Consider the following 23,717-nt stretch of genomic DNA (forward strand, 5'->3'; position numbering starts at 1 on the left):
GAAAATTTTGTACGATGATAATCGGGAATTCTGATGCAAGATTAATATCTGCCTGATAAAAAATAAATCAAACATTATGGAAATCGTTGAATCAATATCTTTCTCACTCTTCAATACTGCATTTCCACTAATCGTCATCTAAATGAGCAAAATAATACGTAAAAAATGCCGGAGAAATGATGAAGAAGTGCTTTTTCCACTTTTGCTCCTGACACCTATTATGACTTTATCAATCTCATATCTACGGCGATGAAATCGACTCATACCATTTTCCACTACTACCACTTTTGGCTAATTGTGTAAATAAATTTGAAATAATTATCAAGAAGAGACTGTCAGTTGCTTTTTCTTACAGATACTATAAAAAAATCAGTTTTGTGGTATACTGAGGATTTTTCCGAAAAAAGATCAAGTCATGAAAATATTTTCTCCTCGCTTTCAAACATATTTGCTTCCTACGTTTTGTATGATTACGGGTAATTCTCCGCTGACTAAAACAATTATTTTCAGACTCATTTTGAAGGAAACCTACGTAATTGATAGCGTAAGGCATGCGAAAAGGGTCTTTACAGAACTAGACGGAGAAAAACAAATGAAATTCATCTTTTCTGTAGACAAAATGTTCTGCTGTACATATTTGTTCTTGCGTGCGAGAAAATGAATTGAATAGTCATCATCCCAATTGGCCTTTCCGTCATCTACACCATCATAGATTTTCCAACTGATTCGATTAGTTCACTCTTGAATAGATTTAAAAATTTTGAAAATAGTAAAGACATAATAATGTGTTTTTTTAAAAGATATAAATAGATGAAATTTTCGTTTCCATAATAAATAAAAAATTATATGATGATTTGGTTGATTAATGTACGCATAGGCAATAAATTTTCTAATTTTTGCATAGAATATTATTTTTTGCCCCTCAGCAACAGGAGCAGGACCCAACCAATCTATACATCGCTAATTTGCCATTGAATTTCAAAGAGAATGATGTTGAGGGACTTTTGGCTCAGCATGGACAGGTGATATCGACTAGGATATTGAGAGACGCATGCGGACAGAGTAAAGGAGTTGGATTTGCTAGGTTTGTTCAAATAAAATTATTCCAATGTATTGTAGAGATTTTTTTATCACTGCTTTTCATGGTTTCTTGTCTAGACCTGGTGTTACATAGTTATCAAACTTGAAAACTTGAACATCACCACGCCAAAATATTATACCGGCTGTTGTGATCAGGTTTTTTTCATTCGTGTCGTTGATTAGTTCTCGACTGGGGCTCAGATGCGTGTTATGGGGACCGTGTTATGGGGCCTGGGCCCTTTTTCAAATTTTCAAAGATTTTCCTTGAATTTCCAGAAAAACATGACAACGTTAATCATTTGTATATCATTGAAGGTAACATTCAATATAAGAAATTTGAAACGATTTCTTCAATATTTAGAGCATGATTTACCCCGTTCATACCTCGTCCGGAACCAATGGAGTGTTAATACGCGAAAATTAAAAATTAAAGATATCTCATCGGAATTTTAAACAGATTGACATGAGAATTTTAAACTTATTGTTGTTCACTGTTGCAGCCCCACCTTTTAATGTATTTTAATTAATTTGTATGAATGTTTTGTTTGATCATTTAGGATGGAATCGAAAGAAAAATGTGAACAAATAATCTCCATGTTCAATGGGAAAGCACTTGCAGGCTCCAAGGATCCACTGTTGGTGAAATTTGCGGATGGAGGAAATAAAAAGAAACCTTATAAGAGTTCTCTGTGGCGAGAAACTGGCGATGTTAGTATTTCAATACCGAGTGAAAATAATCCTTGAGGTGGCATTATAATTTGATTTGACCGTACCTGTTTTTGAACAACTCAAGTCGAACGAATGTTGATTTTTACGATGTTGTAATTGAGATGAAACTTTAAAAATTTCAATTTTTCTACTCAATTAACAGTTGATAAAACAAATAAGATAAAAGATAAAAGAGAAAATTCAAAATTTACGAATTGATTGTCATTTGATTTTTAGAACATGACATTAAATTATGATACATCTGGAGTGGGACAAAACGGGGTTCCAACGGCTCATATGTTACCAGCAGCTACACTGGCCCAATATAGCCGTCACTATGGCCAAGCGGTGCCCGGTTATACAGTCCCAGGTACCCCATGGGTCGCCCCATACGTTTTACAAACTGGTCCGCCTCACATGCAGCAGGTTGACGTGAGTTGCGATTAAAGAAAATAATATTGAAAAAGTACCCTCTATTATGACAGTTAACCATTTTTTTTTATCTCACCATTGATTGAATTAGATGATGCCCTCAGCTGACCCCAGCAATCCGCAATACAGTATGATTCCACAGCTCACAACACAAATGTCGACGCTTCATCTTGGAACCAATGTAAGTTTTTTTTCATAACTATATCCTTCTAGAATGCGTTATAAAATAAACTTTGATTATTGTCATAAGGTGTGGTATATTAGATAGAATATTTCCGCATAAGCACGGAAGAATTATTTTTAATACGTGAAAGTCAATTGCAAGTCGACAAACAAATCACGCGTACCGATAGCTATTTTTTATTACAATCTTTGGTAGCACATATTTTCACAGGCAGACTATGCGGAAAATGCCTTTGACAAAATTATTCTTCTTCTATGTTAACGAGACCTATTGCGCACTCCGTGCGCCGAATTTGAATTCGGCGGTTCGAGTTGACCAGTAAGGAATTAGTCTTACGCGTTTCGAGATATTTCGATTGGGGCGAACTTCATTTTTGTGTTTCTACTTTCATAATAAGGACGAGATCTACTGCGCACCCCGTGCGCCGAATTTCAATTTGGCGGTTCGAATTGACCAATGAGGAATCAGTCCTACGTGATTCGAGATATTTCGACTCGGGCGAACTTCATTTTTGTGTTTCTACCTTTATAATAAGGATAATAAGGATTACACAGTACCGAATATATTAATGTTGTAGAATTAAGAATGATCAATTTACCATGCCAGAACGGCTTTACGAAGTATTTCTTGACGTCATCTGAAATAATTTATTTCTCGAATATTTGACAATTAATCGAATTGTGTTGAGTATTCGGTAAGCATTTCATTATTTGATGATTATTCATTATATTTCCGTGATACGTTATTGTAATCATCTAAATTAAACATTTATTCTTTTAACAGTACATCACAGCAAGTCCGCATCCTTATCCGTACACAACCTACCCAGCGCCAAGCATCATTCACACGATGCCACTTGGAGATTCTGAACAGACGAGTAATGCAGCATCACCAGATGACTCTTATCAGCAGTACCAGGCACAGCAGCCCAAGTAGGCCACAGTTTATAGGTTAGATCGAATATAGTTCACAAGCTCCCATCATAAAAGAAGTTCACATTTCATTATTGTATGAAGCATTCTATTAGGCCAAATTGAATCATATATATTCTTCACCCCACGGCGCTTCAGCCGCTTTTGTTTTTTTTTATTGAACAAATTATTGAAAACCGGACTTTTGAAGTTCTATCGGAGACGCAAAGTATATTTTTTGAGTAAAATGGGGGTCTATGGCGTCGTGTATTACCACATCGATTTTTACACTCGGTTGTTCCCACCGTTATTTAATTTTGCCCAAATCTCCTCCAATTCAGCGGCCGGTGGAACGACAATCTTTGTTGAATGAATTCTTGAAAATAGATTTTTTTCTAATTAATAAGGACGCACGTTAACTGTGTTGGTGGCACTGACTGATTTATGTTACTTTTAAAATTCCAAATCTTGTTATTTTTTACAACTTATCAATATTTATATATTTTTTTGCTAAGCACTATGATAAATTGATAGATATTGGTCATAATCCAATAAATCTGGAAGCGATTGTGAGGTATTTAAATGTCTTTCCCCTCGAAAAGTATCGTACATTATATGAGTGGATAAAAATGTATTTTTTTTAGATTTCGGAATAAATTGAGGATGATGTAAAGTTTTTAAAAATTTTAAAATCTTTTGAAATGAAAAGAATTCCCTAAAGAAGTGAACCTGCTGAATCTCAATTGACCTAATATTGTGTAGAAAACCTTGGAAATGTGAACATAATGGAAAGGATATTCATTCATTCTCCCTCTAGCATGAAGTGGACACAACGAATTATTTATATTGCTTACCCCTAAAGTTTATTTTCGTAAATAATATTCATGAATTTTTAGGTATGATTACGCCGAAGGATACGTAAGTTAGAACAGCAAACGAAGAAAGGGAGAAGTCATCGAGCCGGAAAAATGAAATAAACAAAAGACGAGGCGACTGTACACATGAAATATGCAGTTTTTTTTCTCGACAAAAAGCTATATATCATTTTAAAAAATCAGGATGAACAATAAAAGAATGGCTCGTAGAATGATTTTTCTTTCGTATGTGGATAAAAAAATACTGATGAGAGAGTAGGAGAAACTGTCATTTAAAAATAACTTGCCAGCCACCTTTTATACATTTTACCAAGGAGAAAAGAACAATAATAGTTAGATGAGGAAAATCACAGGAGATACAGTAGAATGAAAGTAGTGAATATTTTGCAACAAGTAGATAAAAGTTGTGACAAGAAAATGAATAGAAAGACATGACTAGAAAAGTTGAAAACAAACAACGGACGACTTGAGATGAAAGTTGGTGGCATCCTTTTTTTCATTATCATTAATTGATTAATGGATAGTGAAAGTTTTGAATATTTTGCTGACCGTGATGATCGGTTGTTTTTCCAATAATGATTGAAGGTGAATCAGTGAATTCGAGACGAAATTGTCGACTTCATGATGATGCTATGCTTCCAGGATAAATTTAGGTATTTGCGTGTTTGCAATGGAAAAAAACGAAAATGATCCAGAAAAGTGCGGATGATAAATGCGTGAATTAAATATTTTACAAACGGAAAGAAAGACGCGGTTATATTAGTGAAAGGAATAATAATACTGCTTATGCGTTGACTAGATTCCACAGTATTGCATTCTTCTCAAAATTAATAAATTACAAAGCGGGGATGAAGAGAATTCGATTTGTAGGAATTTTCTTAATTTTCTTCGGTGTGATCGATTTTTTTTTTCATTTTCTAACGGATGAAGTTCGAAAGAGGTCAGTGACCCGAACGGTCCTAAATTCTGGGAATCGAGATATCTTGAATAATTGAATAATTTTCCTAACGAGAATTTTGTAATTATTCTGCCGACCCTAAGAGGAATGTCAAAGTAGAATTTCGTTGATTGGTCGACGTTCCATCGCCTCTCAATCATCCGAATACGTTTCTTTTTTATTTGTGAAAATCGACATTTTCCGATCCATTTTATTTTCCTTTTTAATGTGGAGTTTGGACATTCCAAATTATATTCCTTATGCCTGTAGTGAAGTGGTATAAAGAACTGGAGATAAGCTGAACATTTTTATAGCATATTTTCGGAATGTGTGAACATGGGTGATTACGAAAAAAATGTCACAAGATTTTTCCGTGGGAAATGAAATTCTCTTAGGAAAAAAAATCTTCAAACATTTTTATCGCCACTCATGAGTTGCACAAAAATTCACAAATTAGGCTGCAATAACTTGAACCATTTTAGCCGCTCTACTCTACATAATGAACAATTTGGTTTATTCATGTACGAGGGAATCATGAAGAGACCTGAGGAGGAAAAAGCGGAAGTTGCCAACATGACCACTGAAATTTAAAAAATTAATAAATTAATAAAGTAAAAAATCATTTTTAATTGTACAGTGAAATACCATTTATTTATCATCGTGCCTTTTCAGATGAATACAAGAAATAGAGAAAGACTAAAACAGAAATTCTGTTAAATTTGAGGAGAAAAAAAAAGTATTCCCTAAAATATTACACTAACTTACGAAATGAGAAAGCATTGCAAAAAGAGGAGAACTATATTTTTACCAATTGTTAAAGTAAAATGAAATATCAAGTACGTCGGAAAATAAAAAAAATCTGAAGGACTTCTTCGACATCAACTCTCTAGCATACCCATTTTTCATAATTTTTTACAACATATAAAGCATTGATTTACTACAACATTTAGATTTTTTACGGTAGAATTTATGGTAGAAAGAAATTTGAGGAAGTTATTAGGTAAAAAAAAAATTCTTTAACTCACCATAAGAAACTGTAGGTGAAAATCACCAAAAATTAAATGAAAAAAGTCTAAAATACTTAAGAAAATGTAGTAGCAGAAGATATTTAAAAAAATTAGAGATGAAAAGGTCAACCTTCCCTTCTTCCTCCTCCTGATGACGTAGTTCTAAAAATTGAACGGAAATCAATCGAGATCAGCAAACGATTGAGCGGCGCTAATCGAGCCGAAGAATTTCGCTATAGAACCCACAGAAAAAATGAAGAAATTATTGATAAGCCGTGAAGAGTAATTAAAGCTTTCTACCAAATAAAACCATGGATTTTTTCCTTGAATCAAGACTCAGTGAAGGCATGAATTTCGTGTGATTGTAAGAATGTATGAATGCTTGATTAGAAGACGGTAGTAAAATGGAGAGGGATAATAGTCTAGATAGTTTTTTCGAATGTTGAACAGAAGGATTGAAAAATTATGAAAAATCTAATGAAGAATTTCCATAATTTCTAAAACTTAGGGAAGAAGAAATAATTGAACAGAAAATTAAAGTAGAATCAATTTCGCCACTCAATCTCGAATATCTGAAAAATTCAGTAACTGTATGTTAAAATGGGGCGGCACTAGAAAACCAAGGAAATTTCCGCTGATAACCTGACAAAAATAATACTTCTGCGAAAATAATAAATTTGAGACAACTGAGCGGTGAAAAACTGCCTAGAATTCATATTTGAATTTCTGTCTCACACGAATTTTTTCAACACTAATGAATTTAATTAGCAGAAGTATTTCTTTTTCTCAGTTGAAATTTTGGCGAACGATCTATTATACATCGTAATTTCTGTGGACATGGCGGTAAACATTTTTTGAGGGTGGAAAGAGGAATTCCGCTGGGTATCGGATGAAACCAGCACCAACCTTCTACCTCTTCCCGTTTTCGAGATATCCTCTGAGATTTGAAAAATAATTGATATGAGCAATTAAGAAATGGAATAAGTACCGACAATGTTTTTCTAGCTTTCGAACTAACGATAAACGTCAGCTATTATTATACAGTAAGAAAAATGAAAGAATATGGATCGTGAAAAAGTCATCAAACATCTCTAAGGATAGAAAAAAAGGAGAACAAAAAAAAAATAGACAAAAAACGTATGAAAGATTTTTACACTGTTGAATCTTGAAGTAAATAATATATTTAGTTTATTTTGGTACATCACAATTTGATCGTGTATATGGATAATGAACGAGTGATAAAGTTTGATCGACCGAGAGACATTTAAAAAGTTAATTAGGCAAGAAGAAATAATAATTGAAACAAAGAATGGTGGAAAAGAGGGAAATCAATGAAAAAAGAAAAGAGTATCGAAATATTTTTTAAGGTACCGAATACTGTACTCGTTTGAGAGTCACTTAAATGATAAATTGATGATGATGATGATGGTAATAATGACGATGATGGTGATGATGATAATGATAATGATGGTAATGATGATAATTGATAACGATACAAAGAGGAGATGAAATGTTGATAGGAAGTGGAGTCAATGATATAACGTAAAAATAAATGTAAACGACTAATTCAATATCCTGAGACTGCAAAAAAGAATAAATAATAAAACGACTGCGTCATGTGAGATAAATCTAGGAGGTCTTAGAAAATGATATAAACAAACAAAACAAACGATAAACTCCTCATGTGATTGAATAGTGAATTTTTGCAGAATTTTACTAAAACAAAAAGTAAAGGAAATATAGAGATCTTGTAATAAACTTAATGGTTAATTGCGATGACCAAAAAATTCTTTGGGCAGCAAAAGCTGAAATAGGAAAAAAAGAATGGGATGATGTAGTTTTTCGCTGGAATCGCAAAGATGGTCTTTTTTTAAGAAAAAAAAAGAAACAAACTAAATAGTAGACATTGGAGTAATGAAAGATGATGAGGAAAAACGTCTTTTATTGTATAGGAAAGAATGGAAAATAATGGCGTTTAATTTTTGCGAGTAGCTAGGGATCTTAGAATAATTTATTAATGATTAAAGAATGAACAAGAGTAATTGTTTTTTCCCTTCAATTAGATTCTAATAACTAAGTAAATGCCTAGATTTTAAGGATTCATTTTAAGATAGATAGTATTTAGGATTTAGTTAGGATAACGACTGCCTCCTCTTTACGCGATGAATTGAAGAAAAAAATTAATCAATCAATCAATATAACCATTCTTCTACGAGAATGAAAACCGATAATGCGACAAGTTGTGTTTTGCGCAAATCCTCACATTCAAAAGTTTTCTCGGAGCAGATGGAATTATGGAATATCGATGAGCGAATCATTTTTTTTCAGTACTCATGAATCTTGAGACAATTTTGAGTAGTGGGAAAAGGAATTTTTTAAAAAATGCAGATGATGAAATTGTTCAGTCCATGCACCATGCCTGTCGTCATTGACTGGTTATTAATTTATGAGAATATTGACATAATAACAGCTATTTGTTCTGAAATTTGTAAATGTAGACGCTTTGTTAAGTCTGTTATTCTTTTCGTACTTTTAAGGTATCATTTAAAGTTAGAAGTGAGATTCAATTAAGAAATCGTTGGCAGTTAATCGAAGTCATGACGAACCCTCCAGGGATCGTCTCTGCCGACCAAAATCCCCGAAGTAATTAATTACCGCTGTGAAAAATCGAAGAAAGGGGTAGAAATAAGAGCAGTGGAAATAACTGCGACACTGACCGTCAATATAAAACACCCAAACTCTGTCGTTAAACTCACAACTTAGATAATACCTTAAACGTTAAATAATTTCCATTTTATGTCTGTTATGTTTATAAAATTAACGAGTTTTCATTTTCAATGTTGCCTGAGTAACAAACTTAATTTTCTATTTGGCGAATTCGATAGTACATTCTAATGAGACATTATGAGATACATTTATTCACTTATAAATTATCGCTGTCTACGCTGTTCTGGTACTTGGGCTGATCGACCATAATTGAAATTCATTTATAGTCTTTTTAAGGTATGATTGACTGAATCCAAATCAATGGATTCTACAATGAGTTGATAGAATAACATGAGGAAACATGCGGAATTCGGCGGAATAAATGTTTTATAGATAATTGATTTGTTGACTTTACTTTTAGTTGGTACTCTGCAGATTCCAAATTCTTTTAATTTCCAATGGATATTGGATTCAACATAGTTTTAGAATAGTGGAGTGCGCAATGAATATTGGGGATAAATAGTTCCATTTTAACAAGACAAATGAGCCTGCATGTAATACTTTCTTTAAAATATAGGATGCTCATCAGAAACGGGTTCTAGGTAATAATTCATCATCAAATCACTTTTTCTCTATTCGTTTTCCCACTTCATTATAAATTTAGAACGGAAAAATTCATGGGACATTTTTCTTTCAAATTCTATTGTATTTTTGTAGAAAGAAAAAAAAAAGTGGGCTCTGCGAAAGAATCTCATGTGAAGGTGAGTGAAGAATCAGTGAGGAGACAGAATTACTTTAGAAAATGAAGATGAAAAAAATATGAAAAACCCAATTTTGTAGATTTTAGAGTCCATTGGGACGTTAGTCCTTAGTTTTAAGATTTAAAAAGGTAGTTAAAGATTTAAAAAAAAAACAGAAAAAAATCTGAAAAGCTTAAAAAAACCTACTAAGGAAAAATTAAGGAATTTAAGTGAAGTGTAGGGTGTTTTTAAGTAATCTTTAAAAAGGTGAGAATGACTAGAATTAATTAAAATACATTTTTTTTTCAATTGTATGTGAGAGAGGAAGATAGACGAATGGTGGAGGATTTCAGGGGAGAGATTAAAAAACGGCTTAAGAGTTTTATTCTATTAAAAATTAAGAAAAATGATGATGTGATGGTGGATTTGAAGAGTCCCACGCTCGTGAATTGATCTCGTTTCAGTTTCTCTTTGATAAAAAAAGAGAATGAATGCATAAATATTACTGATAAGCGTATAATTTGAGTGACGGCTGGAGAATGATACAATTTGCGATTTTTCTTTTTTAATGGATATTTATTCGAAACTGAAACGAGCCTTCTACGACAATTAAGGGGAAAGCTCTTTGTACAGTCCTTTTTTTAATTGAAAAAACTTCTCTTCTTCACTTTTTTTGTTTTGTTATTTTTGCGTAATTAATTGTTTTTAAAATGAAAAAAAAAATACAATAAAAAAAGGAATAGAGAGTAAATTTGTTGCAGGAAGATTGTATGAGTGGAAGAGTGTATTCTTAGTTTTTAAGGAAAATGATGGAGTAAATCTTTTTTTCTTTTTCTTTTTGACGAGAATAGACTTGTAGTTAAAATGACAAAATAGAAACAGAATGAAGAATTGTTGGTTTTTTTCTTCTTTTTTTCCATCGATTATCGTTATTGACCTGGTCTTTATTGGGGACCAGCTTCCAAGTTTTCAATTTAATACATTGCTTTATTAATCGCGAGACCGAACGCGGACTAAAGCTCGCTGTAATTATAAAAATCATCATTGAAAATTTTTTAAATTTAATGAGTTGTGATTTCAAAATAGCCGCCTTCTTCGACGACTGAATCAATGAGGAATGAGCGCGTGACAGACTTTCCAAATATCGTTAATCTCGATGTTTGTCCTTTTTATCATAGAAGGAATAGAAGGACTATTGAAGAAGAAATTCCATAAAACGAAAGATCAACTAAATCATCAACTTTATTCATAAATTTTAATCTTAAAAAAAGTTACTAAAACATTTTAATGAAGTGCACTGCTAGATTGAAATATTCTGACAGTATTGTCCGCCCCACCGGAGACCATGAGCTTTGGATTCGACCAGTTGCAGGAGAAAACCTTGTCTTCGTGTCCTGATAGTTCATAAAGTGGTACTGTTGGACTGAAAAGTAATAATGTCGTTATATTTTTGGAATGATAACGAATAAAAGATTTCGTCGAAGAAATTTGATACTATTTCACAAGTTGTGATTCATTTTTGACTTTTTCAAAAGTACTTTTTTAAATGGCTACAACAAATTAATTAAAATAATCGGTTAATTTATACTCTTTCCTGCAGCTGAGTGGTAATATATTAATAACTTCGAATTGGAAAGTTTTTTGAAATTTATTTAGAATTTTCAAAATATGTATATTATTGCTAGTGCGTAAAGGTTGTTCGTCGCACGCTTGTGTAACACCACACTCTCTATGATAGCTACCAGAGTTCACCACGCGGAGAGTTTTTGAGGGCAAACCATTCATTTCAAGTGCATTTCACAGTCATGTATGTAAAGACGCGTTTCACGTACCAGATTCATTTTCGCCCAATCGTTCACATTTTAACACCTCGTACAAAAAACTAACGCTTCAGGCATGCAATGGTGACAAAATGGTTTTGGCATGAGAGATTTAACCACTCGTTTAGACCACTCTCCTATAATCTCGTTTGCTAAAGTGTGTTTTCATTCGGTCAATATTATAAAAAGTGAACTAAGTTCTTGTTATTTATTGTAAGTGGCAGTACCTGCGAATGTCCCAGAGTTTCAGACAGCTGTCATAGCCACCAGAAAGGAACATGTTGATGTCCGTCGTGGACCAGCGTACTGTTTGAACCCATTGGGTGTGAGAGGTGAGAGTGGATTTGACGACGGAGCCCTCTGGAATAATTCCCCCAATTTTATTGTTTTTTAAATAATGATAGAGGGATAGGATGAAGCAGCACTGCATGGCAAAAAGTCTCCTTCTATATATGTGAAGAAATGTTAATGACCAACCTATGACCTCGAGGTTCTTATGGAGGTTCCAGTGAAAATGGTCTGTACAGGCTTTTTATACTTTAAATTCAAGCATTGCAATAATATGTACAAATAGCAGAGGTAGTAATAAATATGGCGAATATAAGTGATTGACAGTATCAAATATTATATTGAAATTCAGAGAAAAGAATCTAGGAGAAATTTAACGTTTTATGCCAATCACAATTGGTTCGCTACTTACCATTAGAACGAGGATCGTAAATCCTAACATGTCTGTCTGCAGAAGCTGTGACCAAAACTCTACCAATCTTCGAGAAATCCACATCAAAGAAACTCTTATTCCCCACAATTTCATGTTTCATTCCTCCTAACTCTGCATCCCAAATTTTAATAGTGTGATCCCAAGAGGAACTAATAAGGTCATTATTGTCCATCCAAACAGTTCCAGAAATAGCTTCCTTGTGTCCCTTCATGGTCCTCTTAGGGATCCTCGTTCTACCTTTATCGACTTTAGCCTTTTTCTTCTCAGGTTCGTCAGATTCATCCCCCACTACTTCCCAAACCTTCAACATGTTATCCCAACCTCCAGTCACCATGTCCTCAGCATTTATGCTCACTCCAATTGATTCAAGACCTTGTTCATGACCTCTGCATACATGAACACAGTCGACAGCATTAGTTTGAATATTCCACTGCCAAATTATGGCCGTTTGGTCTTGCGAAGCACTAACGAAAGTCCCAACTTCCCCTGTTAGAGAGATCCAAGCGACCGCCTTCACTGGTGCTGTATGGCCAGGAATTGTCAGCTTGTGCTGTCCTTTGGATGTCCAAATATGGAGAGTATTGTCGTAACAACCTTCAAAAATAAAAACTGTCAAACTTTTCACGGGATCAGTCATATTACAAATGAAGTAGATTACTACGATTGCTACCAGTCCAGCGGTTAAGAAGATATTTTTACAAATCGTCATATTCTTTGATTGGTCTTGGATTGATTTTAGCACATCACATTCTTGAGATTTCGAATTCTTTGCTTATTCAGAGAAGCCTTGATCACTTCTGAGTTTAATTTATGAAAAGATCTTGTATAAAGCTGCAAATAAATTTGATTATTGCCGGAAATATGTATATAACTATATAGTCCTCGTATTCTTCCAATAATTCACGTACGTAGCAAGTCGTACTTTAAGAATATCAGAGAAATAATATTCTATTTCTTTTCATACTATCTCCTGATATGATTCTCAAGGTAAACGAGTTCGGTGTTTATTTCTGGCAATAACTTTAATGGTAACTTGAGAGTTCCTGCAACCTGTTAATATCCATTTTTCAGCGACTGCTACTGATGATACCCAGTCGTCATGGATGAGACAGTTTTTGGGCTCTGGAGGTGGATGTTTCTCGATGTATTCGATGGAAATGACCTCTTCGGTGGAGAGCCCATGATCGTTTATGTGCGCTGAAAGGGGCAACCGAAGAAACTCAGCGGCAATGAGGAAGTTAAATGAGATTGGAACGGATAAATTAGTTGTTTCTTGAAGAAGAGTATTCAAAAGGGTATTCAAATCCTCTGGGGCGACCGTCGCAGGGACAGACAGAGGGTAATCTGGAACAGCATATCTGAAATGATGACGGCATTAGTTCCACAAATTTACATATTCCTTCACCGTAAAATTTCCAATTATACTTTTTGACCATTTCCTCTAAATTACCTATCATACATTTAAACTTAATGTAATGAATTTCCTTAGTCTCGACCATTTGGTTGCAAACATTAAAATAACTATTCAGAAACCCAAAGAATTAACCGATTTTCTAACATTTTACTCGTGAATTACATTGATGAAAGAAATGATCAACAATTCATGTAAGATTAAAAAATAAATACAAGATTTTATAACCTCACAATGACGAACAGCCTCAAATTCTACACTTACTGATCCTGTTTGGTGACGAATCTGATCTGAAGCTGTGGGATATCACTGTTAACACCGATTGCAGCCATCTTATTTCCAAATTTTTTAATAATTGCCAACACACTACTAAATGAATCGGTCTTTACATTATTTCAAACAGCCAGAAATGAGAGGCACACGCGGTGATTTATTCAAAGAGAATAGACCCATTCTTATATATATTCTTCAGAGATAGAGAGGAAGATATTATAGCGGTGGCGCCAGAACTAGAGTAGGATATGAAACTGTTGGTAACACCAAGAAATCCTAGAGACTATGGGACATTACCATAAGAGTATAGTTTTCAATTCAATTTCAATTCAAAGGAATTAATATCTGAAAACTATTCACAGCGACATGTGTTAGCGATTCGCTTATGAAAGAATTGTGGTAGCGTCTACTTCTATCAAAATAACGGGTAGTTTAAATACTCAAACTTTTGAAACAAAAACCAAGTGTGATATTCTATCGCCGGCGAGAAAAATTAAATTAAATACGAGATCTACTGCGCACTCCGCGCGCCGAATTTGAATTTTGACTTCGGATTCGAGTTGACCAATAGGGAATCAGCCTTACGAGTTTCGACTCAGGCGAACTTCATTTACCTATCTCTGCTTTCATAATAAGGATTTTTTTCAAATCGGAGTGAGGATATAGCAGACTTCAGAGTCATTAATGCGCCATTTTATAATGGAGTCCTTCAGTCCTCTCCCCAAAGTTGCAATCGGTATGCGTTTCAACAATCGATTAAATGAGTCCATCTCTCTATTTTGCGGGGGGAAAAAATAAGGTTTTTTTCCAAAATCGAGTACCTTCGGGAACCTCAAAGAAAAATAAAGTACCTTAATGTAGTACTCCCGGTACATCATGAATCAAGCTAGAGTACTGATGACTTTAATTAGCCCGGTAGTTTGGCTTGACAACATTACTCAACGGCTTGCAGCCTGTGTTTCCGAAGTGAGTTAACTGAGTCATTTTTGCATTAAAGTCTATCTCTATATCAATTTTCATAAAAAACTCATCGTTGCTTCGATATACGGGAGTACTAACTCAAACGAAATCGGTGTCTCGCCAGGCCTTTTTGCCCCAGTGTCGCCTTTCCTCTTAATTTTCTGTATATTGACGAATAATCTCTATTTCTGGACTTTTGATGTGGCACTCTTACCACTATACTATAAAAATAACGATCACTGATTATACTGTGGAATTTTATCAGCGATCTTGGATCGATCATAGACATTCGTCGATAAATTACCATCTCCTGTAATCATAAGTGATTACGTTCGTGGCGGTAGCTGACCAACTTCATTTGATTGGCAATAAAAATATCAAAATTCTTAGTGCATTAAATTAATGATGATTTGATTGAAAAAAAGGGCCTCCTGATAAAAAATCTAATAAATATTAAAAAATATCACAAAATGTTTTTGTATACTTTATTATGTGGAGGGTATCGAAAAAGGTTGTAGTGGATTTTCTGACATACTTGGGAGGTTGTATCCGTGCCAGCTCCGATCTCAATGACCTGGATAACGTATCAGATGCGTTCGAGATCGAGGACGTACAAGGTAAGGTGATCAGAACAAAAATTCTCAATTCTCCTGAATATCCTTAAGCACAACTACGTAAATTTAAATTTTAGTTATTCCATCAATTGTTCCACCAGTTTTTATGTTCACATCCTCTTTGAGTCCTTTCCTTCGTTGCAAAATTCAGTCTTCCTACTCTCTACTCCTTTTTTTTGTTCATTTTTTTCACTTCTGCTCTCTCATTTACTATGGTTCAATGGACGCTAGTTCATGTTCAGCCGCAAATCTTCAGGATACCGGTAGAAGAACCGGAGTCGCAACAACAGCAATGTGAGCCCCTCCAGCATCGACCGGATGCGCCTGGAATAAGACGGCGTTCACCACCCGAACTGGTAATAAAGGTGCGACAAGCCATCGAGGAGATGGTCGTGCTGCAGGAGAAAACTTGCCAGAATCCTTCAGGGGATCATGTTCATCTACCACCAGTATCTCATCAACCAGTAAATATATGTGTTAGTTAAATTTTTCTACACTCTAGAAATGAATGCCTTCTGGTCAATCAAGAAATTACTTTTGAAAAGTACCAACAGACCACTTTTATCCCAGCAACCAGATTAAGTATTTTACCCTAAGTTTTATAAAAACTTTTGAAAACTGTAAATCAAATCCAAATTCAAAAGTATATTTTGCACTTTTCAGACGTTTATTTTGTATTTTTCAGGAGTTTGCCATTGACTGGAGATAAATGTTCATGAATTTTCCGTAGCATTCACATTGGACTACTACAACTTGTTTAAGTTTTGAATAGAACAGGTAAATTGGTTTTAAAAAATGAAATGGAAATGGTCAATTCACAGGTCACAGTTAGAGACCACGTTTGTATTACATTCAGAGGTAATATGGACGTGACCTCTTCTGAATTTGAGACCAATCGGTTAAGTAGTTTTCAAGCTATACTAAAGTCAGCATAAATTGTTACTTCTCTGGGTACCCCCACTCCACGTAGTTACCACTTGTAACCATGTCCCCCTCCCCGACGTCTGAAAGTTGTGAGTGCGATTCCCCGTTGAATCGAATTTTTCAACAGGCACCGATGAGCGGGAGGTTGCTAATAGAGCAACCGTCTGTACCGACATGGTTTTTTCTGTGGTTTCCCATGTCACTCCTATGTTCCATAGGAGAGTGAATACGGTACAGTGTAGGATCCACAGCCGCATGCATAGGGTGAGATAGGGCCAATTAGCCACAACAGGGCAGAAAGGGCCGGAATATAAAAAAAAAAAAAAAAACATGTCCCCCACTCCTAAAATCAATGTTAAAACTTATGCTGACTTCAGTATATCGGTGATTGTTTCTGAAACGTTTTTTGCAAATAATGTCAATATTATCTGTACTGTAATTTGTAATTTGTAATTTGTAAATACAAATTATCTCACTGACCAGATAGTAGATCGCTAAATGTTTGATGAACAATGGAATCAATAAAATACTAAGGAGTCTAGTTTGTAAATTTTTAAGCTTCGCTTACGCCATTGAATTGATGTGAAATTTATTTCATCATTACAGGATTTTCACAAAAATAAGAAAATGTAATCATAGTGAAGAAAATAAATGATGGGTTTACATGAAACCAATAATGCCACACGCAAGTCTAGCACCCGCTGATCCAGTTTTCATGCTGTCCTCGGTATTACCTCTGCCAAGGTCGTCTGGTTTCTCATGGACTACAATTGTACGTCCAATTGCTCCACGTATACCGGTTAATGTTAAATAATGATCCATCATGTCGATCTGCGCTGTGCCATCGGGCCCAACTTCGATATTACCAAGATCACCAACATGACGAAGGGGATCCATTGGCGATCCATGAGGTGTCTAAAATTATTATTTATTTTCAAAATCAAAAAAATTCTTTACTGTATATTAAAAAGTGATAATGCTGTGAAAATATTTACACTAATTTTTTTAACAATTTCTACATATCAAAATTAATGAAGAATAAAACGAGGAGTAATTTTGCAACTTGAATGCTTTTTGTAATTGCTAAGATGGACATCTGACTTGCCATGTAGGGATTGTAATGGGCTCCAGCAGACATGCATCCCTTGCTGATATCTCCTTTCTCATGAACATGAAGGCCATGTTGTCCTTCACTGAGACCCTTGATACTCCCAGTGATCCGAACTCCTTCCGGAAATTGCTCCAGCATGAGAACTCCCATTGGCCCTTCAACTGGCATCCCATTCTCATTGTATGCTTTTACATCCACCATAGCTTTCGTGCCTATGGCCTGAAACATTAATTCGTATTTTATTTTATATTTCACATACTGTAATACGCCATTTATTGTCTTTAGGTTTCATGCTAGATTGTTGGCCTATAGCCAACAGTGTACACCGTTAATAAAGGAGGTTATCTGAGAAAGTTTCCTCCAAAAAGATTTTATATACTATCTACATTTTGTTGTAAAATGGTTGATTCTTGTGGTAAATATGGAAAAATCACTTTTCATTCACATATATATAATAATAAAATTGACCAAATTAGAAAAATGACTCGTGGTTTCCATCACCACCAATTAGGGCCTCAATCTTCAATATAATCCCCAACATTGTCAAAATATCGAAATTTTAATGATTTTTGGATAAATTTTAATTGGCGAATTTGGATATTTGAAAACTTGGTACCCTTTGAAATTCAGATTACGAATTGACATTATTAAATTTTTAAATTCAATTAAAACCCCTCCATACCTCATCAACATTATCCATCAATTTATCTCCAATGGAAATTCGCTCTAAAAATACATATCTACTTGCATAAATTTCACCCTCAGCACTCAGCAAGATGCCCGCTTTCTTGACTACTTTATTAGACTACGAGATCTACTGCGCATCCGTGCACCGTATTTGAATTTTCCGGTTCAAGTTGGCCAATAGGGAATTAGTCGTACGAGTTTCGAGATATTTCGACTGGGGCGAACTTCAATCTGCTTTATCTGCTTTATCGACTGATCAAAGGGATTGATTCCTCGAAGCTCGATGATTGACCGCAACTGTAGCAATACCTCAGTCTACTCAGCTGGAACTGAATCACCAATTCTTATTCTTTTTAATTATGCATTTTTTATCAAGTAGATTCAGCCTTGTATTCGATAAACTAAGTACTACTTGTTTAACTATCTTTCTTTATAAATAGCCCCAAAGAAGAAGCTATAAAACCACTGCTGTTGTGTACATAGCCGATCATTCCGTATATATATATTGTAAAATATGCCAAGGATTCACAAGAGAGTTTCATTGGAAAAAATGTTTATAACAACATTACTATGTGGAGAAAAAAAGTGAATTCAGGACATTTTGTTTGTCATCTTTCTGATTTGGCACTCACTAAACATTCTGGTTACGAGATCATTGTTTTATTTCCTCAAATAAATGAAAATTCCGGAAACGAAGAGAAAAATAGACAGGATACGGAAAACGTGTTTTTTGAGAAATTTGGTGCGATGTTAACAATGGATTTTATGAGGATGTTTTTATCAATTGAAAAATTAAAAAAAATTGCTAAGTGTGGGGTTCGAACCCACGCTCCCATGCGGGAACCAGAGCTTAAATCTGGCGCCTTAGACCGCTCGGCCAACCTAGCATTAGTATGTAAATTTAATAATGAAATTATATGAGCGACTTTGTGAATTTTCGATACTGTTTAATGTTTTTTTTTAAATTATCATAAGAAGATATAATTTAAAATTATAAAAATAATGGTAAGCATAATTCTCAGACTTTATTATTGGCGGTGGCATTTTTTCTTCTGAAAACTTTTTCCAATTTTCATGATTCAGTAACAGGAATTGACCGTGGGATTCTCTAAAGTAGTGTTATGATATTTAATTCAGTTAGGAAGGTACGACAGGACCGAAGAGAAAATCTGAGATTTCCAGAAGCGAACAAAATACAAAAACCAGAAAGGGTATATATGTAAAACAAATTTATAAAAAAAAATGTATTATAAATAACTACAATTCGACCCTCGTAGCTAGAAAGTCATATTTTTATTTAGTGAATACTTATTTACCACAAAACATTTTGTACAGGTGCTCTTCCCTTTTCGTTGTATCAGGAAAGTTATTAAAATATAGATAATTGAGATGAGTAAATGGACTTTAATCATTATGAATTATAACAAATGAGAATAATACCCCAAAATAATTAAATGAAACCTACGAACTTCTAATCCTCCCGAGTAAGTTAATTCAATACACACATCCATTCATATGTTTCTTTAATCTGATAGTTGATCTAATAATGAATTTCTGAATAGTCGTAATGAGAAATTTTACAGCCTATCGCGTTTTACCGGCCGCAATGACATAAAACATATTGTCCTCCCCCCGTACTTGTGATCATCGTCTTCGATTCGGAAGGTAATCTGACATGTGGTCGAGGATGACTTGTTTTCCAAGGCTCGGGTATGCAAAATACTATACGAAGACAATTCCACCAAAGAAACAATTAATATAAATGGCTCATCACATTTTTCAGTTCAATGACGCGTCATTTATTTGGCCCTTCTTATTTCATAATGCTTCTTCATCTTCTCACCAGAACTCCTCATTAATTTAAATTTTTATTAATATTACATTTCAATTAATGATTATTTGTTCCTCAAAAAATTTTCCTACTCGGGATAATAGATAATTAGTTAATGGATGATCACAATAGAAAATACTCCATTATTTTGTGAATCAATCATTAAATCTCAAAATTTGATTTACGATTCCAATCAATAGTCGACATAATATAAATAACATTAATGGATATAGGACTAACCAAATTTCGGATTAATCAAGATTTTTTATTTAATTTTACTTACAAAATAGTAAGGTTCCATATAAACTTCATACAGATCACTCCTCACACCAGGATATCCAGGAAGACTTCTTACGTAAAGGGTCCTCCCACTGTCTGGTGGCATTTCAGGATCCACAGGAATCCCATTAAGTTCCGCCATCCACAACCCCATCAGTAAAATAAATCTTACTAACATAATGAAAGAATTTGACTGTATCACAAGCAATCGAATTAAACTGAACCAAACTGATTGGCTGATCAAAGAATATTGCGTAAATTTTCGGGTTCAATTTCAAAACAAAATAAGGTTAGCAAAAACATGAAAGTAAATTCTTCTCGCTTTTATTCACACTGCATGAAGAACTGTCCGTGACTGTGGAAATCTCGCTACAGAATGAGAAGAAAATTTTGCTTCGTAACGATTGATGATCATCCAGGAGTGCAAGTCTGTAATATAAAACTGGACGTTTTACATTCCCTCTCAGTATTTATTGATTGCGTCATACATCAGTGTATCTTGAAAGTTAAACGAATGTTTTTTTTTTCGCTGCCATGTTAAAGATTAAACATTTAAAAAAATACTCAGAATACACAGAAAACCTTGATGGTGATGATGTGATGGTAGTATTTTTCTGGCTAGCAGTAACGATGAGACGATTGTTGGAAGTATAATCTATTGAGAATACCGTTGGTGAAAGGATCTTCAATTTTTTTTACTGCTAAGTGTTTTACAACTCATGAGCAAGTTTTGGAATTTTAAATTAAGTGCTTTTGGAATAGATATTGATCTACAATTTGTACGATATTTATTATCTTCTCCTTGATTTAAGTATTATTGTTTAAATCGAATATGGTCATTTTTCAAGTGATGAATGTAAAGCAGGTGAAAGCTAAACTACGTCGCGGGGTTACAACAAATTTTAAACAAATGTAAACGTTTGTTTAAAATTTGTAATGTGGTTTATGGCAGGGCCCGGCAACCTGGGCTCATCGGGCTCACCAATTTGCAGAGGAAAAATGGCATTTATGGTTTGAGGAAAATTAATAAATAAATCGTCTCACATTTGTTTTGCAGTATATCTAGGTCATGTCGAAAAGAACCTCATTTCGTTGAAAAAAATTAAAATTAATTAAACTTTGCAAAGAAAAACTGGTTGCAATATTTTGAAGGATATATCTCTGAATCCCGGAAAAAATATCCCATGGAAAAAATATCCCACACATTCAAAACGTGTTAGAACTCGCTAAATTTATTTATTTTCTAATTTAATTATTTTTTTCATTGTTATTTTTTCAGGGGCTCTAATTTTCCTATGGTCTATCAAATTGGGTGGGTTTTAACACGTTTTGGATGTGTGGGCTATTTTTTCCGGGGATATTTTTTCCGTCTACCATAGATTCCATCGTCGGCGAGAAAGATTATAAGGTAAACAGTATTATGGTACGTGTCATCGTAAACGAGAAATTTCATGCTTAATTTCTGGAAAGATCTGAAAAAAAGTTGCCGCCATTGCGATTTAAAAATATTGACAACATCGCTGAGATAAAAACGCGTTTTCGGCCACAATGATAAAAAATAGCATCATAGCCACGGCAAAAAAGTGATTCTCATGCACTTTATAATCCTCGCCTTCGGCTCGGACCATCGGACCGCATTCGTCAGATTCACTTTTTCCGTCGTCGGCGTGAAAAATACTATACATTACATCCTAAATGATTTATTCAAATTTTTTGAATTTATTTTCCGACACGGTTACTCCCTTGAGCGCTTAAACATCCTTAAACATTGACCGTAGAAAATTTTCTCCAGGATAACCATTTTTTCGAGTCGAAAAATTTTTTTTCTCTCAATAAAAAAGAGTATCTTTTAATAATGGTTTTGGCTTTGTTACTTATTTTACTGATCCTCTTCAGATAGGCTCAAGGATACCGTTCATTTTGTTTTATTTTCCGTTAGTAATGAGTATCTCTCCATTTTGAATCTAGGTACGACAATGAATTATATGAGAAGCTTTCCATACACCTATTACAGTAGACTCTAGTGACTATATAAATCATTCAGATTATTTGCATCACTCAAATTGTGATTTGTGTCTCCACTTGTACTATTCCATGCTGAGCAAGTGCGGGAGGCTTTCGATTGATAAAAATTACATTGAGGCCGTCATTATTCAATCAAAATATGCATTATATCAAACATTACTGATCTCTCCGAGTTATATATTTTTGATATTATATGTTTTTACTATAATTCTTCTAATTCAGGGATGAGGAAATAAACTCAAGGTTTTCTTATCTAATGTAGCAGCTGCTGTTCAATGTTTAATCCAATTGTACGTGATCATTTGCGGCTGTCTACTTAGAATCAATTACTAATACATAATGTGAACAGATTCGTGGGAATATATTCCTTTGAATGGAATTTCTAATCTATGATTATCAACTGCATATCAACTATTTGTAAATCAAATCAGGAATGAATATGGAGAAGTGGATGATTTAGACGGAGAAAAAAAACTCCTGGCCTGCAGTAAAATTTCTTGTCGCCAAATAACATGAGATTATCTGAATTCAATTTCTAAATCTGAACAAATCTGATTGGGTGGACGAGTTACATATCAATGAAACTATAAAATATATCATTACTCGATTGAAATGAACTCAATTTATTTAAAATGATTGTGGCTGGCTTCTTTATGCTCAATATAAGATATAATAAGAAAGTACAATTTTTCAAAGCTGTCCTTTTCAAATAGAATGAAATGTTTTCTTATCAGTATTACAGTTAAGATTATCTGTATTACCACTTCCCAGTTCCGGTTAAGATAGAGGGCTGAAATGTTCAGAAGATTTCTTTTTTATTAGTTGGAAATGATTGAAAGGGCGGCACACCAAAAATTTGAATTGAATTCAGCTGACAACTACCCTAATGTATACACCGTGTTTTTTTTAATTAACCTTGCAATATTAAAATGACGTAAGGTCTCTAATATCGTTATACTTCATTGGACAAAAGGTTAGAAAAGTTTTGAAAGCATACATTAAGAGAATATATTAAACACAAAATTAAGAAGAAAAAAAAACAAAATAGATAACGAATATAATACGCAATTCTTATAAATCATGATAATCTAATTCCACGATTGAAGTTTACAAGATGCGAGTCTAAAAAACAGGGAAAATATTAAATAAAAAAAAAGTTCGTATGTGGTAGAATTGGCGATAAAAAGAACGGAATTATTTCCGGTTGCAGATATATAATCTCAACTCACACATACATTTTCGAATAGCTACTTGGAATTTTTTCCATTCTGTAACTTATAGCACATTCGTGTACTTATTTCTATTTTAATCGTTATCCTTGACAACTACTTAATACAAAACTGTCGAATACCATGAAAAGCCTCTTCGACAGAAAAGTACAAATATTTGATTGCTCTCTTGAAAATTAAATAACTTTCTGTTTGTTACCAACCTCACGTTGTATTCACACACAGAAAACACTATATGTAACATACGGGATT

The 23,717-nt window shown here is 34.0% G+C and overlaps 4 protein-coding genes and 1 non-coding gene across 7 annotated transcripts; 2 read left to right on the forward strand and 3 right to left on the reverse strand.

The window, feature by feature from the left end:
• Positions 1-896: 896 nt before the first annotated feature.
• On the forward strand, positions 897-9,237 carry LOC105272301 (protein alan shepard-like). Of its 2 annotated transcripts, none has more exons than XM_011314370.1 (6): positions 897-1,084; positions 1,638-1,788; positions 2,026-2,220; positions 2,312-2,401; positions 3,188-3,354; positions 4,212-9,237. In XM_011314370.1, exons 2-5 carry the CDS (start codon positions 1,639-1,641, stop codon positions 3,338-3,340), a joined length of 588 nt encoding a protein of 195 aa, XP_011312672.1. In that variant the 5' UTR covers positions 897-1,084; position 1,638; the 3' UTR covers positions 3,341-3,354; positions 4,212-9,237. The 2 variants fall into 2 exon arrangements, with proteins under 2 accessions (XP_011312672.1, XP_011312671.1); XM_011314369.1 differs by having other exon boundaries at positions 3,188-3,336.
• A 1,567-nt stretch (positions 9,238-10,804) lies between these two features.
• On the reverse strand, positions 10,805-13,958 carry LOC105272302 (ribosome biogenesis protein WDR12 homolog). The gene is made up of 5 exons (XM_011314371.1): positions 13,797-13,958; positions 13,172-13,479; positions 12,101-12,715; positions 11,628-11,760; positions 10,805-11,003 (listed from the first exon to the last, which is right to left on the reverse strand). Exons 1-5 carry the CDS (start codon positions 13,862-13,864, stop codon positions 10,865-10,867), a joined length of 1,263 nt encoding a protein of 420 aa, XP_011312673.1. The 5' UTR covers positions 13,865-13,958; the 3' UTR covers positions 10,805-10,864.
• A 575-nt stretch (positions 13,959-14,533) lies between these two features.
• LOC105272304 (uncharacterized) lies at positions 14,534-16,994 on the forward strand. 2 transcript variants are annotated; one of them, XM_011314375.1, is made up of 4 exons: positions 14,534-15,382; positions 15,611-15,843; positions 16,065-16,156; positions 16,910-16,994. In XM_011314375.1, the coding sequence occupies exons 1-3, from the start codon at positions 15,256-15,258 to the stop codon at positions 16,086-16,088; spliced, it is 384 nt and encodes a 127-aa protein (XP_011312677.1). In that variant the 5' UTR covers positions 14,534-15,255; the 3' UTR covers positions 16,089-16,156; positions 16,910-16,994. The 2 variants fall into 2 exon arrangements, with proteins under 2 accessions (XP_011312677.1, XP_011312676.1); XM_011314374.1 differs by having other exon boundaries at positions 14,537-15,382; positions 15,611-15,855.
• LOC105272303 (superoxide dismutase [Cu-Zn]-like) lies at positions 16,841-20,655 on the reverse strand. Its single transcript, XM_011314373.1, has 3 exons — positions 20,216-20,655; positions 17,409-17,633; positions 16,841-17,218 (listed from the first exon to the last, which is right to left on the reverse strand). The coding sequence occupies exons 1-3, from the start codon at positions 20,387-20,389 to the stop codon at positions 16,964-16,966; spliced, it is 654 nt and encodes a 217-aa protein (XP_011312675.1). The 5' UTR covers positions 20,390-20,655; the 3' UTR covers positions 16,841-16,963.
• TRNAL-UAA (transfer RNA leucine (anticodon UAA)) lies at positions 18,905-18,988 on the reverse strand. The gene has a single exon. It is a non-coding gene; the product is annotated as a tRNA-Leu (tRNA).
• Positions 20,656-23,717: the final 3,062 nt, after the last annotated feature.

This window comes from Fopius arisanus, unplaced genomic scaffold, assembly GCF_000806365.1.
Source record: "Fopius arisanus strain USDA-PBARC FA_bdor unplaced genomic scaffold, ASM80636v1 scaffold00159, whole genome shotgun sequence".
NCBI lineage: Eukaryota > Metazoa > Arthropoda > Insecta > Hymenoptera > Braconidae > Fopius > Fopius arisanus.